The following is a 17599-nucleotide window of genomic DNA, read 5'->3' as shown; positions in this document are numbered from 1 at the left end:
TCCCTAAGGTACATTCTAAGGCATTTTTGGTACAGCAGGAGTAAACGTGCAAAGTGGCGAGGAGTCACTCAATGGCCTATAGGCCACGTGTGAACTGCGATTGACTTGAAATTTGGCGTGCTTACATAACTTATTCATACACACCTAATTCCAAAGTCAGTCGACCAAATTCCTCCTGAAACCCTAAAAACCTGATACAAGCAACATACACACTAGAAAGCTTAAAGACGTGAAAATAAAGTATGTACATTACAATGAAACATGTGGTGAGGATGATTTGGATATGATGGGCAAATACACCCTAGACAAGCATGCCCAAGACACCACGGAGGTGCCATGTATGTCTTTCATCTTCAAGGTCTCAATGTCTGATCACACAAATCTAGCACTGATGTGGTGCTCTGCCGAATGCACTCTGATACTTAAGTTAGAACCCAAGTATGGAGCAAATGGGTTATATGGAGCAGAAAGAGTGAGAGGGCAGTAATCTCGAGGGTGAGGGTGAGAGTATACTTGAGGATGTGTGCTGAATCCTCACAAGGAGTTGTGTAGAAAAAATACGACTTACCTCCATTAAGATTGTCCCTTCCCTCATATTTGGAAAGAGAGAGAGAGAGTGAGAGAGAGGTTTTCCCTTGCGTAAGGCGTTCACAGGGCAGCGGTATGCCTCGCTCGGGGTCTATGGGGACCATGACATCCTCTGCTTCCCTCCCTATCACCAATAGGGGGAATGCTGGCATCTTAGGTGGTCCCCTGAGGTGTATCGCAGTTTGGGTACAAAGTATCAACATCTTGCCCGCTGGCTGTCCTCTATAATGGGGTGTTCAGGTGCATTCGGCCTTGTAGACGGTGCTCTTGAGAGTCGGCTTGGTGCGCTCGATCACATATAGTTTTTTCCCTAACTCGTCACATGTGGTTGGGCGAGACTTTGACACATGGCATCTCAATTTTATCTGATAACATTATGTACATCAATTATATATTAGTGATATACTTAGTATCTGATATATCGGTTATATAACAAATATACCGAATATCAAGTATAACAGTGATATACTTCATATTATGTTTATCAATTTTCGAAAATAATAAAAGCATAATTAAAATTAAAGAAAACCCAAAAATCTTATTTTAAAATCTTTGTCATATTTGCAAACTAACGTAAATATGACAAATGTTTCTGCCACCATTAAAACTACCCCTACATTATTTTAGCTTGCTTGTAAGATGAATATTTAAGAACTCCTAGACCCTTCAAATTTCTCAACGTTACTAAACATATGCTAAGTTGGATCTGCATAGAATAATTTAGGTGGTGGCAAATTTTTAAAAATGTCAATTTGCTTTTAATTTTGCAAAAATGACTAAAGGAAATTTTAGAAGTTTTACAAAATATTGTGATTTTTTGACGATGTCATTTTCCATGTTTTTTGGATTTCTCGTTATATCTAACCATCTAACAAACTTCGTTTGAATTCAAATCGTGTTTCCTACCTTCAAGGGATTTTAATTAACTATTTTAATTCACTATTCACTTTTTCATTCTCTTCATCATCCTTTAAAACATTAGAAGAATTATCAAAGCAAGCATAACTCAGCTTTAATGGGCATATACCAACTCAAGATTATGATTCAATAGACGTATATATCACCATGCAATTGATCAATTATAAAAATTAAAAGGTTAATACATGTATATACTAATTCAAGATTTAACAAAACATGAAAGTCAATACATGTATATGTCAATTTAAGATATAGCAAAATAAGAAAGTTAATACAACAACACGTTCTTCCTCAACTATCTTGAAACCCCTTTCCTTCTGTTTTGTCTTACCTCCGACTAAGTCTCCCCCACTCTTGACATATATAAACTATTGCATTATATATCTTCTTCGCTTTCTAAGGTGATGGTGCATGATTCCCTTAAACCTTCTGTTATTCCAAGAACTTTTAATCGTTCACTTGATCGTCGAGATGTTCCTCCTCTAACTTTTACCATATCTACAGATTCTATTTAGTTTTAAATTTATTTAAATATAGCAAGTCTGTTGGCACGTATACTCCTCAGATTTTGATTATTAACAAAACACTCATGTGGTTGATCCATTTAGGAAGACCAAAAATATCTTTTTAAAGTAAGTTTTCTATGCAAAATCAAAACAAAGAGTCTACGGTAGCTGGGAAGCCGATCGAAAACAGATCGGAGTGGTGGGCAACGACGGCCGGTTCTGGTCTGTGGTGGCGGTAGTATCAGAACACCAACGAGTGGAAAAAAGAATGGGACGGCCAGACCTCGGCAGCAGGACGACTGGATCTTGGTTGGGACGGGATGGTGCGGCGGCGGGGAGGGCCGGATCTGGGTTCAAACAGAACGACGTGGTGGTGGGACAACCCGATCTAGGTTGGGACTGGACGGTGCGACGACAGGATCGGACTAGGCAACGTGGCGCCCGGACGAGTGAATCTTGGTTGGGACAGGACGATGTGCGATGGGAGAGCGACTGCGGGAGAACAAAACTGGTGGCGTGCAGTGATCATCGTTGGCAGGACGCGGCAGAGATGATATTCTGCTCGGTTGAAAATGAAGGGTTGGAGAGGAGGTCACTGTAGATGGGGTGGAGTGGTGGGGCACGTGAAGCAAGGAAGACGGGGGAGAAGGTGGGATCCTAAAACATAACCTTTTTTTTAAATTCAAGTCAAAAGGTAGGATCTAAATCTAAATTTTCTATTTTATCCAGTAATAATCATATTTACCCTCTCATAGAGGTTAAATTTCAAAATCTTCTCCCATACATTTTATCAATTTTTTCTTAAATCTATTTTAAAATTTTGATTATCGATTTTAAATTAGATTTAAGATAATTATTTTAATTTAATTGATTTTTTATTATATATATTTGATTCTTTAACATTAGCCTGTTGTTTTTTCTATTCATTAAAAATCCTTAAAATTATGCATATATATACCTAATGGGTTAGAATTGTATATTTGTCTTAAAAAAAAAAATTCGGTATTAAAAAAAAAAGTCACTTAGTTATTATTACAATATTTCATAAATCTGGCAATTTTTTAAAACACGTATTAATTTTGGGGTTAAGTTTTAAAATAATGACATTTTAAAAAGAAATTACAAAAATAATGTTAATTTAAAAATAATAACTAAATAAATGTAAATTAAATAAATAAATACAAAAGTAACTTAGGTTTTTGAAACTATTGATAAAAATAGGTTAGGTCAAAGGAGGGGTCAAAACTCGAATACAATGGACGCTACTTCTGTGCAACGTGTATTGTCTATGTGGCGGGTGGGTTGTCGTTTACGTGGAAGTCTCGTACGATGGACGCGACTTCCGTTGGAAGTCGCAGGAGATGTATGGGACTTCCAAACGGAAGGCGATTGAAGTCGCATGCAACGCACGCGACTTCCACATATTTTCCTTTTTTTTTCGTTGAAGTCGCAGCCGTTGGCTACACGTGGAGCCACGTCAAACTGAAGTCGCAGCCGCAGTGAAATCGTGGCCTAAGACCGTGATTTCGTCCATCCTAAATCGCAGTCGACGACCGCGATTTCGTGAAATCGCAGCCACGGCTACGATTTACCTACCCTATTTTTGGAATTAGTTTTGATCCTAGTCTACCTTTGTCATTTGTTTTTAAAAAGTAATTATTTTAAAAAAAAAATCCATTAATTTTGACCCTGCAGTTGCCCCATCTGCATATCTTCAACATTTCTTTTGGGCTTTTCAATTGGGTTTCTAAAAAATGAAATCCGGCTCATGGGCTCATGGCAGAAAATGAATATTAAGTCAATCAATCCAAACTCTACATAGATTATTACGTTAATCTAGTACCATTTAATTGAAAAAGAATGCAACAAAAACTTTTAGACAGAGAAATAAATTTAGAAAAGATATGAGAACTAAAAATTTAGAGAAAGATTAAAACAATTTTAGAGAAAAAAAAATGAGAGAGAATAAACATAATAAAAGATAAATAAAGTTAGAGAATGACAAAAAATTTTAGAAAGTAGAAAAAAATTTCTCAAAATGGAGGGTGAAGATAATGGGAATAGAAAGAAAATTTTAAAAACTAGAACAATAACCATTTTAAAAATTAATTTTCTATTAATTTTTTTTAGTTAAAATCATTTTTGGATATTTTTTAAAATTACTTATGAATTATTACAAAATTACATTCTGTTAAAAAAAAGAAAAGAAAAAAGAAAACCTTGAGCACAGCTAGAATCATTTTACTCTCAAATCGCTTCCATTTCCATTTAACATATGAAGTCCTGTTTACATGCAAAAGATTGTTCAAACTAAGAAATGAAACAAAACAAATTAGAAAATGTCCAAAACTTTAGGCCCAAAATCCATGGGCTAAAAAATTCATAATGAGTGTCTTGAAATAAAGTCCAACGAGTTTAAAATCAAAGAAAATCGAATTCATCAGTTTGGTTGAAAACAGTTTTCTTACTTTAAATACTATTTTGGTCTCTTTCCTCAAAAAAAAAAAAAAAAAAAAACAGTCTTGGGTTTGTAACTTGGGGAGAATCCAAAAAACAGTCGGGTTTGTAATTTATGGAGAATTATTCTGACTTATAATTTAATAAAGTTCTCTAGTTTCTAGCTTCTAACTTGATGAATATTTGGATTGTAGTTTGATGCGAAGTCTTCACCTTGTTGCTTGTGAATAATTTTTGAAGTTTTTAATTTTTGTCCCTTGAGGCAAAAATATGACGTACCACATGACGAGATATGGCCAAGTTACCATCGAGCTCCTTAGCTCCCCTATGACCGAACTCATAAGCTCACCTATTGCTGAGCTCCTTAGCTCACCTATGGTCGAGCTCCTAATTAAACTCACATATGGCTGAGCTCCTAAGCTCATCTATGATTGAGCTCTTTAGCTCACCTATTGCCAAGCTCCTAAGCTCACCTATGGTCGAGCTTGAGTTCATCCATAACCGACCTCAATCATTGTCGACCTATGGCCCGACATCTAACCGTCTCGTCGTAACGGCCATATCAGATGTGTCCTTTCGCTCTGCCTACAAAATGATCTTCATTCCTCTTAATCAGGTATGCAATTCTACTTCTAGAATGACCTATTTGAGGTCGCACCTATACTGACTTGAGCGTCGGAGTGTTTACTTTCTTTTTGCATGTCCTACCTTGCATGAGTTCGTACCTTGTCAACTTGGCCAGTTGCTACGTCGGCAGCTCGATAGAATCTTGCATCAACATCCCTGAACTTTTAATTTTTGTTATTCTAGTTACTGTACTTTTAAAACGTCTATTTTAGTCGCAGTACTTTAAAAAAATGACAAAGTTTGATATATATTTACAAAATGTTAACACAAATTTTGTATACAATAAATTCTTTTAATACACACTTATGACTATATTTTAATAAATTTAGTAAGTGGTGTATTAAAAAAATAGTAGGTGAAGTGTCATACCAAAATGAACAAAATGTTAACACTTGGGAGATGGTTAAGAGACCTTTGAATTAGAAGTTAATTGACTGCAAGTGGATTTTCAAGCTAAAATCAGGAATCAAAGGTTTTGAGCAACCAAGATTCAAAGCAAGGCTTGTAGCAAAGAGGTTTACTCAAGAGGAAGGAGTGGATTACACTGAGATATTTTCTCCAATAGTGAGACATACGTCTATAAGAGTTATATTGTCGTTAGTTGCTCATTTTGATCTAGAACTTGAACAGATGGACATAACAATAGCTTTTTTGTATGGATCTTTAGAGGAAAACATATACATGCGTCAACCTATTCGATTCATCAAATATGGAGAAGAAAACTTGGTTTGTCATCTAAAAAGGTCTCTCTATGGACTTAAGCGAAGTCTCCAAGACAATGGAACAAACGCTTTGATGCCTTCATAACTTTTAAAGGCTTTGTGAAAAACTCATTTGACTGCTGTGTATATAAGAAAACAATTAGAAAAGATGTTTATATTGTACTACTGTCATATGTGGATGACATTTTGATATCCTCTCAAGACAAGTAGCAGATTGAAAAACTAAAAGGAGAGTTGGGAAATGAATTTGAAATGAAGGATTTGGGTAATGCCAAAAAGATTTTGGGGATGACATTGTATAGAGATTGCTAGAGACATTTCTTACATATTTCACGGAGAGATGACTTAAACAAAATTGTGAAGAAATTTCACATGGAAAATGCAAAGTCAGTGAAGACACCCTTAGCCCAACATTTTAGACTATCTTCCTCTCAATCTCCTTTAACAGTTGAACAACTAAATGAGATGAAATCTGTACCGTATGCAAGCTTAGTGGGAAGTCTAATGTATGGTATGATTTGCAGTAGACCGGAATTAGCTCATTCCATGAGCGTCATAAGCAGATTTATGAGCAATCCTGGAAAGACACATTGGGAAGCCTCTAAATGGGTTCTCACATATATTAAGGGAACTCAAAATAAAGGTTTGATTTACACTAAATGTGATGAGTTCTCATAAAACATTGTGGGATATGTTGATTCTGATTATGCAGCAGATTTGGACCGAAGAAGATCACTGACAAGTTATGTTTTCACATTATTTGGGAATCTGATGAGTTGGAGATCTGACTCATTCCATACTAGAAATAATCGCAGGAAATCCTTTGATAATACGGATTCCTATTTCTCAATGATATCCCACGATCAAGACAATTGGCTAAATCCCGTGAAACCATTTCATAGAAGTTCATTGATATCTTCTTTTTATAAAGCAACTCGACTTCGATTCTTGAATAATCCACATCACTTCTGCTTCTATTGTAACAAAAGATTCCCTTTTTATGTGATTATGTGGAAAAGGCCGAGTTTACAATGTGTTGTATCATTATCATCAACTGAGGCAGAATATATTGTTCTTTCAGAATTTGTCAAAGAGGGAATTTGGCTAAAAGGCCTAATTTCTGAGATGTATGCTGGTAGCGATGAAGTAAAAATCTTTTGTGACAGCCAAAGTGTTCTTGCACTATCGAAAAATCAAACTTTCCATGACAGAACTAAACATATAGATGTGAAGTTCCATTTTATCAGAGATGTTGTCAATGAAAATAAATTGAGTTTGTCCAAGATAAACACTGCTCATAACCCAGCTGATATGTTAACAAAATCGCTTCCAAGTGACAGATTAGAATACTTGTGCAATCTTCTAAAGCTTGGCATCGGTTAACTCATACAAAATTAGTGATCAGAGATTGACATCTTTTAAAGCTCCAGGGAATATGTTTCTTCAAGTGAGTGATTTGTTAATTTTTTTTTTCCATGGTGACTCACATATTACCTCACTAAAAGGAGGTCCGATTAACCACCCCATTCAAATATTTTGTAACTGGCTTTTGTGAGTTACCCAATATTTTTATCAGCAAGCTCTCTCTAAAAGAATTAGTGATGGTAACTTTTTGATTTTGATCTTGGAATAAAATACTCTCTCTGATCTTGTACAATGGACGTAGACCTCTCTTGGTCGAACCACTTCAAATTTGTGTGTTGTTCTTCTTAATTTCTATTTTGATGGAAAGTGAGATATGGGTAGATTATATTCCCAAAAGAAAAAAAAAATAATTCACACCCTAAAACAGTTGGAATTTACTATCTGGATAAAAAAAAAAAACAAAGACGGAATGTAAAACTACAAGCATCAAAATAAACATTTAAAAAATATTGAAAAACACATAAATTGAAATAGTATTTAAACAAAAAAAACAATAAATATAACGGCACACTTTTTAACGGTACATTGGGTTTGAACTTGCAAGTCCAGCGACGTCCATATGTAACAAAAATCAACGGTCTTTAAATATATATTAATTTAATAAATAATAAATATCTATATATAATTAGCAATCATGCATGCAAATTTAGCAATCGCTTTACGACATGTCGACCTCCGTCCCCACCAATCAATTCTTTCATGATGTCTTTTCTTTTCCTTCATCTGCCATATTTCTATTATTGTCTTTATTTCATTTTTAAATATATAATAAATATAATTATGCCTCAAACATTCATCCTTTTTTTTTTTCATCTTAAATTTCTCTGCTTTTATTTCTAAACTTTTAAATATTTAACCGCACTTTCGGTTCAAAATTTTGTCTTAAGTTTGTAAAAAAAAAATGGTCTGGATTGAATTTGTTACCAAGATTTGTTATTTGAGTAACATTGAATTTGAAAATTTGTAATAAAAATTTAGATAGTTTATACCTTAATCATTTATATATAAAATTACTTTTTCTTTTACATCAACACAATAAAATTACACATTAAGGTAGGATTAAAAATATAATAATATTTTCTATAATAATATTAGTAACTAATATTTTTAATACTCTAGTGGACCTAAGTTTTTTTTTAATAATCATTTATTGTATAATAAGTATTTGATTATATTTGTAATTTTTAAAATTTTACTAAAGCATGAATAAAATGTATAGAAATTTTATGCTCTCTCACATGAAATTTATGGTAAGTATAAGTGATTTGGGTTGAGTCGTGTTTTTTCTTTTTTTTTTGGTTAAAATTGACATGTCGATTTAAAAATTTTGTAGGTGTGCCTATAATATATTATAAACTAATTCTTAATTTTTAATTTTATCCATTTTAATCCATGCTAAAAAAAGTGGTGTAACTATATAAAATTAAGGTAGTTAACGTAGAATCGTATTAGAGATTAAAATTGAAAGTTGAAAGATGAAATTTATAATTTGACATATTTTATGGTGTGGTTGTATTCTCTTATATAAATCCAATAACTTATGTTTCGCTTGGTCTAAAGGGAAATAAGGCTGCCTATGAGCTTGTTCGATTAGTGTTTATATTGTTTATGATTTGAAGACTTTCTTTTTTAATGATTGTCCACTTACTAACTGTATTTATATTTATTTATTTTTCTTTTTCAAGGAAACAGTAAAAAGAACTAAAACAAAGAGCCAAGACATTCCAGGGCAAGAAAACTTGACAACTTCGAAGGCTAGTCCTCAAACTAGATGTTGTGCTCATGATGCAAAATCCCTCTCCTTTGCAAGATGGTGGGCGACTCTATTTCGTTCTCTCTTCGTGAATCTAACTAAAAGCTTACCTCTATTAGATAAGATAAGAACATTTTCAGATAGATCATTGATTTCCTAATTGAATATTCGCTTTGAATTTACTTCAAGATGGATCGGGTGGATTCCAACCTCAATCGCCAACTTCAAACCTTCCCACACGAAGCGACATCAATAGACGAAGCGTGTTCCAGGAATTTCGTTGCAACAGCTAGAATTTGACCTTTGTCAGATTTTGGATGATAATCCCTTGTCCCAAGGGAATGGGTTGCATCAATATTGAGTTTGTAAATCCCTTCATCTGGAGGACTCCACCTAACACGATTAGGTTGGAAGATTTTACTTTTGTTCATCTGAAAGCTATGATATAATTAGAAACCCAACTGGCAAAATCTGGCTTAGTGTCATAGCTTCTCTTGTTAAAAACCTTCGCAAATTCCAATTGCACAAACTCCCCAAAATCAGCTCAACTTAGCTTATCTTGCTAGCCTCAAAAGTAAAAGCATGTTGTTGGGGGTCAAACGCGCACGGTCGACCTGGACGCGACCGAGACCCGAGGAGCCGATCTGGTTGGTCGACTTTGGCAGTTTGGGCAAGTAAAAGCGGCCGCATAACCTCATCCTTCGGAGCGGGGATCAGACCGGTCACTGCCAAGGACCAGCGGTTATTCAACGAGCCCCTCCCCGAATAGCGGGTTATACCGATGGGACGTATATCTGCCCAACTACCACTATAAATACACACTTCGTCCATGATTTCAGGTATGAAAAATCTGTTTGATGCTTGCCTATTGAGCTTAGCTTGAATACTAATTTGGGCGTCGGAGTGGTCGTCTCTTTGCAGGTACCCCGTAAAACCGCCTATGCTCGAGGCCGACCTCCGAGTTCATCTTCCGTACCTGACCAAATCTTGCATCAACACATGCAATTATGGTTCAAATCAACGGTGATAAGAGCATCATACTCGAATTTTACCCATTTTCTTTTGGAAGCTTTGCATCCCAAAAAATATGGAAGTTGTCCCCTCCCTTACTGTCGAGAGCAAGGTTAGAAAACATCCCCCTCATTTTAGCAAGTTGGTTCCTGTGGAGAGTTTATCTAAGTATAGACGCCAAAAGAACACCTTAATTTTGTCAGTAATATCCATCTTCCAAATCCTCATCATTACTGCAGAGAATCAATAGAAGAGGACGTGTCAGTGAGATTTGGTTGGCCTTGTAGCCACTTTTCACAATATAGACTTCGGTTTTTCTCATTGTGCTAAATCAGTCTATACCCTCTTCCACCCAAACCAATTGGTATAGCCCGGATGTCATTAGCTTCATCGACCGAAAAAGAAAAAAAAAGTATCATACCACGTCCACATTTAAATAACAAGGTAAAAAATTAAAAACTAATTTCAACCAAAATTGAAATCACATTAACCTAATTGAAATATATATGTATATTATATACTATAAGATGTAATCAAAATGATCAAATATTATGATTTCCCAATGATAACAAAAGAGATAAAAGAAAAAGAAAATTAGAGAAAAGAAGAAAAAGAAAAAGAAAAAGCGAGGAACTTCTTATTAAATAAAATAGAAAAATTACATTTTGAAACAAAAAAAACATGATGATGATTATAATAATAATAAATGGAAACCGACAGAGGCAGTGGTGATGGAAGCGTGGTCGTTAGGAAGAAAGAAAATGGAGGAAAGAGCGTGAAATTCACGCGTTTAGAGGAATTGTCAGTTTCGTAACTTGGAAGTTTTAATACCCAAAAGAAGAAGAAATTCAATTCTTGCGATTTAAGCCTCTTTCGCAAATCAGCAGCTAAGCTCCAGTTGAAGTTGAAGCTGAAGGGGCCACAGATTAGGACTCCCACTCAACTCAACTACTGGACCTCAAATCTTCACTTCCCAATCCCCATCCCTCATTTTCTCCCCCATTCATCTTTCCGTCTATGCTCCGCCGTGCTCCGTCGTCCTCGTCGTCGTCGGCGTAAACCCAGGTACCACTTCTCCACATCCTTTCATCAATGTGATTCCAGAATTGAGCATTTGGGTCATCTCTGTCGACGCATCTGAAGACACTGAGAATGTGCTCTTGCTTCGTTTTAGTGGGGGTTTCTGGTGGATTCATGGGGTTTTCACTGATTTTCCAGATCTGGCTGAAGTGGGTTTTCTTAAACGAATCTTTCGCTACTTCTTCTTCTGGGTTGTGTGTGTTTGTTTGATGGGTTTGATTTTTTTTTTTTTTGTTGTCTGATCAATGATTGTATGCGTCTGAGATTCTGTAATGCTAAATTTGACGAGCTGTTCTTCAAGTTTGTGTTTCCTTGTCCAGTTGAACTTAGAGCATTGTGCTTGCTTCTACAGTGTTCAGTTCAGGATCTGCTTCTCTGCTTAGCTGGTTGAAATGAGTGGTGGAGTAGCTGATGATGGGCCTTTAGATTATGCCACGATTCAGATCATACCTTCTGAGAACAGGTTGCTCTTTTTGTTTTCCTTTTCTTTGTGATGAGGTTCTGCTTGCAAAAACATGTTTTCTTTCGTTATTCCATTCCAAGTCCACGGAGGAGATTCGATCAGGAGGTAGGATGGAGGAGGAGGAGAAATAATTTGAGGAGATTGAAGCATTATGAACAGTAGTTTACTGTCTGAGATGATTAATGAGTACCATAGGATCTATTATTGATCAATTACTGTTTGAGAAAACAGCATTAGTTGGAAGCATGGTTCCTTGATATTCTGTGCTTTTGAAATCCAAATTTATAAGACAAAGTAATTCTGCGAGTTGAATATGTTTCTTTTTTTTATGTTTTGAAAGTTGTTTCTCCCCGCTTGCTGTGAATATGTGTATAGGTATGAGGCTTTTGTTTGCTCTGGCAATGAGGTAGATGCACTGGCTGATGGGATTCTGGATGCACTGTTGCCGCATTTACCAGAAGTACGAGAGCTGAATGCCAAAGGATCAAAGGCGAGCTTTAAACTCCAACCGCCACAATCTTCGGCTAGTACATCATGGTTCACAAAATCTACTTTAAGCAGGTTGTTATAATTACATTATTTCAGTTTTCAATTCCTTCAGCTGAGTTGTGCATTTTTGTTAATACTTTTACTTCTCTACTCAGGTTCCTCCATATAGTTGGCTCACCGGAATTAACGAATATCATGAAAACGATGAATGAGATGGCTCAACTAGAAGAAACCAAAAAATTTCATCTATCTTTATATGGCCAGGTAGTAGACCATGCTATTTTTTAAAGTTATTGCTCTCAATGTTTCCTTTCTGATGAAAGTTAATTGAAAACACCATTCTTTCAGGGTCAGAAGTCGAAGATTGAAGAAAAAGGTAATTCTCAAAATTTTATTTAGGATAATGTTTCAATATCTTTACTTAAATTAGTGCTTCGGAATCTTAAACTAACTTCTATGAAGTGCTAATGTTGCTTAGACAATGTATACTTCCACATATTTTGAAGTTTTTCTATCTCCTGTTTTGACAGATGGCTGCAACCTTGACGGATCTAGCCCGAAAGATAGAGTACTAATGTTTCTTTAATTCAGTAGAGCGCTTATTTTATCGTTACTCCTCACTTCAATTATTTCATTTCATTATTTTGTTGAATTCCTCCTCACGTAAACTTTAAATGTGTTGGCAGTCTGGAGGTGAATTTGCTTCATCAGCTGCATCGAAGTAGGTTATTTGAATTCTTAATTATCAGTTCTGTTTCTTTACTAAATATACAATTGGTTGAACAACAATGAACAATGTAAAAATGAATTGCCAGAAACGATCTGTTGCGAGCTATGGAGTTGAGGCTTACAGCATTGAATAGGGACTTAACTGCGGCATTTGATAAGGCTTGTGGTTCAACCTGCAGTTCTAAAGAGATCAGTCATTTAGTGAAGTTTGCGGAACATTTTGGAGCTACAAATTTGAAGTAGGTTATTCAAAGTTTTTCGCTTTCAAGAAGTTGGTAAAATTGTTGCCAGATTGTTGTTATAGAACACGAAAATATTAAGAAACTTCTTTTCTACCATATTTGTTTACTCATTATGCCCTCAATTTTCATCTTCATCTGATCTTTGCAGAAATTGTACATGCAAATATGTGGAACTAAATCAGAAGAACAATACCATCAACCCTGTTGATGATGATAACCACACGGTTAATTCAAATTCGAGCAATGAAAATGCTATTAACATGAATGGGAGTTTTAAAGCCGAAAGATCACATCCATCTACTCCAGTAAAATATGGTGTTTCACCTGCAAAAGTTGCCCAGGTTGAGCGACAGGATTCAACTGAAAGTGAGGATTCTTCCGACTCAGGTAATGAAAATGGGACACCAGTAGAAAGAAGTAGAACAATGGTACGGTCTGCATTATCCAGAAGGTCAGCATCACCCATGAGAAGGGTTCAGATAGGAAGAACGGGGTCCCGCCGGGCGCCCACAATAATGATTAGGAGTTTAAATCATCTGCAAACTAGAGACATGTTTTCTCAAGGAGATGTAGCAGCTAATAGTGATGATGAGGAAGGATCAGAACCTTCCAGTAAAACAGCTGATAACAATATAGGGAGAATATCTGTTCAGGATGCGATCAGTCTTTTTGAAAGCAAACAGAGAAGTGACACTTCCGATGTTCAGAAAATAAGATCGTTAGCAAATATAACCGTTGGTGCAAATAAATTTGTATTGAGAAGATGGAGTACAGGCATGGGAGAGGCTTCTACAAAATGCCAGCCAGGGCTTGTTAGTGATGAATCCGACCCAACCAGTCGTGATTTGGCTGAAGACAAGCCGAAGAGTAAGCTTACAGATGAAGAAGTGGGATGCGATAATATATCTTCGATTGATATGACTTGTACAACTGCTGAAGTTGATGTCAAATTAGAAGATTCAGAAATTAAAGCTTCTGATCCGCAAGAAGCTCAAGCAGATACTCCCATTAGTGAACCACATGAAGTTGTCAAAAAATTATCTGCAAATTCAGAATGGACTCGAAGAAAGGAAGCAGAATTGGATCAAATGCTGAAAAAAGTGATGGAAAGTAAGCGTGTGGCACAGAACAATTCTCAAGCGAATAGAAAGAAAGATGTCAATTCCGACCAGAGGGGGGAATTGTATGACCAATACAAGGCAAAGAGAGATGAAAAACGAAGAGCAGAGGAAGCTAAAGTGCATACAAATAAAGAGGCAAAAATTAAGGGAATGCGACAAGTTGCAGATGATAGGAGATCCAAGATAGCCTCTGCCGAAGTTAATGTAACGAAAAAACGTGCTACACGCAAGCCTGAAGTTCCACAAGCAAACTTGTCAAAATCAGAAAAACCAAAGAAGGAAATATCGAAACCATCCGTGATCGAAAAGATTTCATCTAGAACTAAGCCAATGGCTGCCACACGAAAGTCATGGCCATCTTCTGCATCAGAAAAAACCACTGGGATTTCTCCAGCCAGTACAAATCCAACTCGTCAGAAAACACAACCACTGTCATCCTTCAGTCGATTGAGCACTAAAACAGAAAGATCCCTTGTGCAAAAAAAAAATGTCAAGGAAACTAATGATAGTGGAAGGGACTTGAGGCGTGTGAATGAAAAGAAGGAAACAGTGCAGACAAAGACCGGAAAAATAACGAAAATGAAAGTTACACCTTCTGGAGATACCTCTGTTCATGTGAAGTCCAGTATCCGTGACAAGGTAACGAAAAGAAGCAGCATTGTGCCACTGGAATCAAAGTCCTTTCATAAAGGTTCTAGAAATAGCTTAGATAACAGTAGTCCAGTGGTTAGTAAGACGAAAAATCCAAAACTTTCCAAGTCTGCTGACTCTTCAAAGAACAGCAAAAAATTGGTTCGTGACCAGGAAGTTGAGGTTACAGTTCCCGATCTGGTTGACAGTCAACCTGATAAAGGGGATGCTTTGTCCCCAGCTCTCTGTGATTCCGAAACCGTTGTAATTGAACAACGAGATAGTGAGAAGCAGACTTTAGATGAAGCTGATTCTGATCATGGTGATGATCTACAAAATGTAGTCAAGTCTTCTTTGGAAATTGTAGTTGAAGGAGAATCAGTGATTCCATCAAAGTCCACAGAGGAAATAGAAGAGTTCCAAGAGATACCAGCCAATAGTGATGACACATCTGAACTTGCATCCCTTGAAAATGCTGCACCAAGTGAAAACCCCCGCATTCGTCTCTCTCTGTCCCAGATGCTTCAGGAAGAAAATAGCGAACCTGATAACAACGATTGGGGAATTGCAGAAAATCCTCCCATGATGAACTACCAAAGGGGTGCACCAAAAGGATTTAAGAGACTCCTAAAGTTTGCAAGGAAAAGCAAGGGAGAAGCAAACCTAGCTGGTTGGTCAAGCCCTTCCGTGGTTTCCGAGGGGGAGGATGATTCTGAAGAATCTAAAGCTCTGAACTCGAAAAAGTCGGACAATCTATTGATGAAAGCTACACACAACTCTGGTCTTGTAAAGGCTTCTTTCGATAAAAGCTTTGACCCTGAAAAACTATACTCAGGTATGATTTTCTCCTTCCTTGTCATTGTTGCATTTTAAACTGCCCCAGCATATGATTTTTGATTCAATAACATGATATATGAATGCGGATTCAATAACATGATATATGAATGCAAAGTTACTCACTGCTCGATCCAAAAGTTTAAATTGATAATTCGGTGATATATGTAATCTTTTATATATATTTCCAACCTTCCTCTCCACGTGTGGGCTCGAATATTCATTTGATTCATAGAACTCAATACTTGAACCTCTAATATTGATAAAAAGAAAATGAACATCGGAGAGGTTGGATCACAGGACCTCTTGTTCTGATAGAATAGAGTATCTTTAATCTCTCATATAATATATTTTTAACATGCAACTCGAACATATGTAGGTACATATGGTGCACAAAATTTTAATCCCAAGTTCCAGGAAAGCCATGATCATGCTGCAGTTTCTTCAACTAAAGGTTAGAGACATGTATGATTTGCATTTCCCACCATCTCTGTTCTTTTTTTTCCTTTGGGCACATCTATCAATACTAAGATTTTAACTCTCTTTTTTTCCATTTTCCTTTACTCATGTGGCAGTAGGCAGGTCTTTCTTTTCTCTATCAGCTTTTAGGGGCAGCAAATAGAAAGAATGAGCCAAAAGCTGCATTAATTTTGGAATGACAATGGATTCTCATTTCATTCTCTGCCATCTTCTTCTTCAAGGTGAATATTGTGAAAGAAGTTTCCCTCTCTCTTCATACTACAGAATTTGTATTGTATCTCTCTGAACATAAAGATTGACTAACAGTTAGTATTCTTTTTTCTCTTACTTTGCCTGCCATGGATGTAATAAGATTGATTCATTAGCTTTGTCTAAGCATTTTGATCAAAATTCTTGTGGGCCTACTGAATATAAACACTGAAGCTGACTATTTTGCTGGCAGGGTACCACAGTATCTTGGTAGCTTGATTTTTTGTATTATAATAGCGAAAATGTTCGCAGTTTAAAAAAATTTGTCGAACTTGTTTGGTGAACTGTTGCGAAAATATTGAAACCATTATTGAAACAATTTCTAAAACATTGATGTTATTTGTTGGTAGATTTGAGATTCTTCCTTGGTTGAAAGAATCATTGGTGACTAAACTTGTAAATGTAGTATTTAATAATTATTAATCTTATTAATTGTTATTGAATAATGTTTTAAATTGAAATAACCTGTGGTGATTATTTTACATGCTAATTACTTTGATATGCATTATTAGGATTCTTCTATTGAAGGAGGCTTGCATGTCTCCAAAGTTGCTTCTTGACATTTCTAAGACTAAAACTGTATTAAAAATAAATAAATAAATAAACAAACAATCTAAAGCAACAATAAAGTAATTTTTTAATAATACTTACCAATTACTCGTTAACTAAGAGTTCGTTTGGCAACATCTTCGTTTCTTATTTTTTGGTTCTCGTTTTCAAATTTTAGAAACAAAAAAGTTTGGTAATTGTGATTGCTTCTCATTCCTCATTCTTAGAAAATGTTGAAATGAAATTGATTCATTTTTAGATATCAAAATGGAAGTCCTCTCGTCCATATTTATAGTACTAAGAGTGGATTTCTTAAATAGCATGCCTCAAATCCTTAAATTGCACGAGAAAGGCTAACTACTATCAAGAAAATTGCGAGAACATAAACATTCCAAAAAGTTAAAGCCTAGACGCATCAAATACTATCATGGATGGGTGATTTTAGACACAATAATTAGCAAGGTCCAATCATTAATTGGCTCATGCATATAAGACTCTTTCGGTTGCTAGACATAAATATTCTCGACCTAGGTTCAACGTGGGGAGTAAAGTAGATGTTTTCCAATGGGAATTGAAAAAATATCAAGTGATTTCGATAAGAAAGTATATGCAAAATGTGGTTTGAAAGTAATCACTTCATCTACTTTTCAAAATCGTTATGGCAGATGCAGTTCAAATTATAAATAACTATTGCAAAAAATGCGGCAACACATTTCATTATAAATC

At 35.8% G+C, this 17599-nt stretch overlaps 1 protein-coding gene and 1 long non-coding RNA gene across 6 annotated transcripts; both read left to right on the top strand.

The window, feature by feature from the left end:
• The first annotated feature begins 1624 nt into the window (after positions 1-1624).
• Positions 1625-7646, top strand: LOC148209237 (uncharacterized). Its single transcript, XR_015787203.1, has 2 exons — positions 1625-2661; positions 4664-7646. It is a non-coding gene; the product is annotated as an uncharacterized LOC148209237 (long non-coding RNA).
• Positions 7647-10751: 3105 nt separating this feature from the next.
• LOC111015906 (uncharacterized) lies at positions 10752-16465 on the top strand. Of its 5 annotated transcripts, XM_088117488.1 has the most exons (12): positions 10753-11072; positions 11182-11236; positions 11440-11550; positions 11926-12111; positions 12195-12303; positions 12388-12415; positions 12570-12607; positions 12726-12760; positions 12855-13007; positions 13159-15596; positions 15975-16049; positions 16171-16465. In XM_088117488.1, the coding sequence occupies exons 3-12, from the start codon at positions 11480-11482 to the stop codon at positions 16215-16217; spliced, it is 3180 nt and encodes a 1059-aa protein (XP_087973614.1). In that variant the 5' UTR covers positions 10753-11072; positions 11182-11236; positions 11440-11479; the 3' UTR covers positions 16218-16465. The 5 variants fall into 5 exon arrangements, with proteins under 5 accessions (XP_022146784.1, XP_087973615.1, XP_022146785.1 ...); XM_022291092.2 differs by lacking the exon at positions 11182-11236 and having other exon boundaries at positions 10752-11072; positions 16174-16465; XM_088117489.1 differs by lacking the exon at positions 11182-11236 and having other exon boundaries at positions 10752-11072; positions 15975-16060; positions 16174-16465.
• The last annotated feature ends 1134 nt before the right edge of the window (positions 16466-17599 follow it).

This window comes from Momordica charantia (assembly GCF_013281855.1).
Source record: "Momordica charantia cultivar OHB3-1 chromosome 9 unlocalized genomic scaffold, Mcharantia_2.0 BLBB01000009.1, whole genome shotgun sequence".
Classification (NCBI taxonomy): domain Eukaryota; kingdom Viridiplantae; phylum Streptophyta; class Magnoliopsida; order Cucurbitales; family Cucurbitaceae; genus Momordica; species Momordica charantia.
Note: the sequence above shows the minus strand (reverse complement) of the source record. Positions and strands in the feature narration are given on the sequence as shown.

Bases quoted from the DNA above. Each gene is read 5' to 3' on its own strand.
- LOC111015906 (XM_088117488.1), top strand. From the start codon at position 11,480: ATGAGTGGTGGAGTAGCTGATGATGGGCCTTTAGATTATGCCACGATT. The intron at 13,008-13,158 runs GTAGGTTATTCA...TGATCTTTGCAG, and splicing joins TTTGGAGCTACAAATTTGAA to AAATTGTACATGCAAATATG. The intron at 16,050-16,170 runs GTTAGAGACATG...CTCATGTGGCAG, and splicing joins TGCAGTTTCTTCAACTAAAG to TAGGCAGGTCTTTCTTTTCT.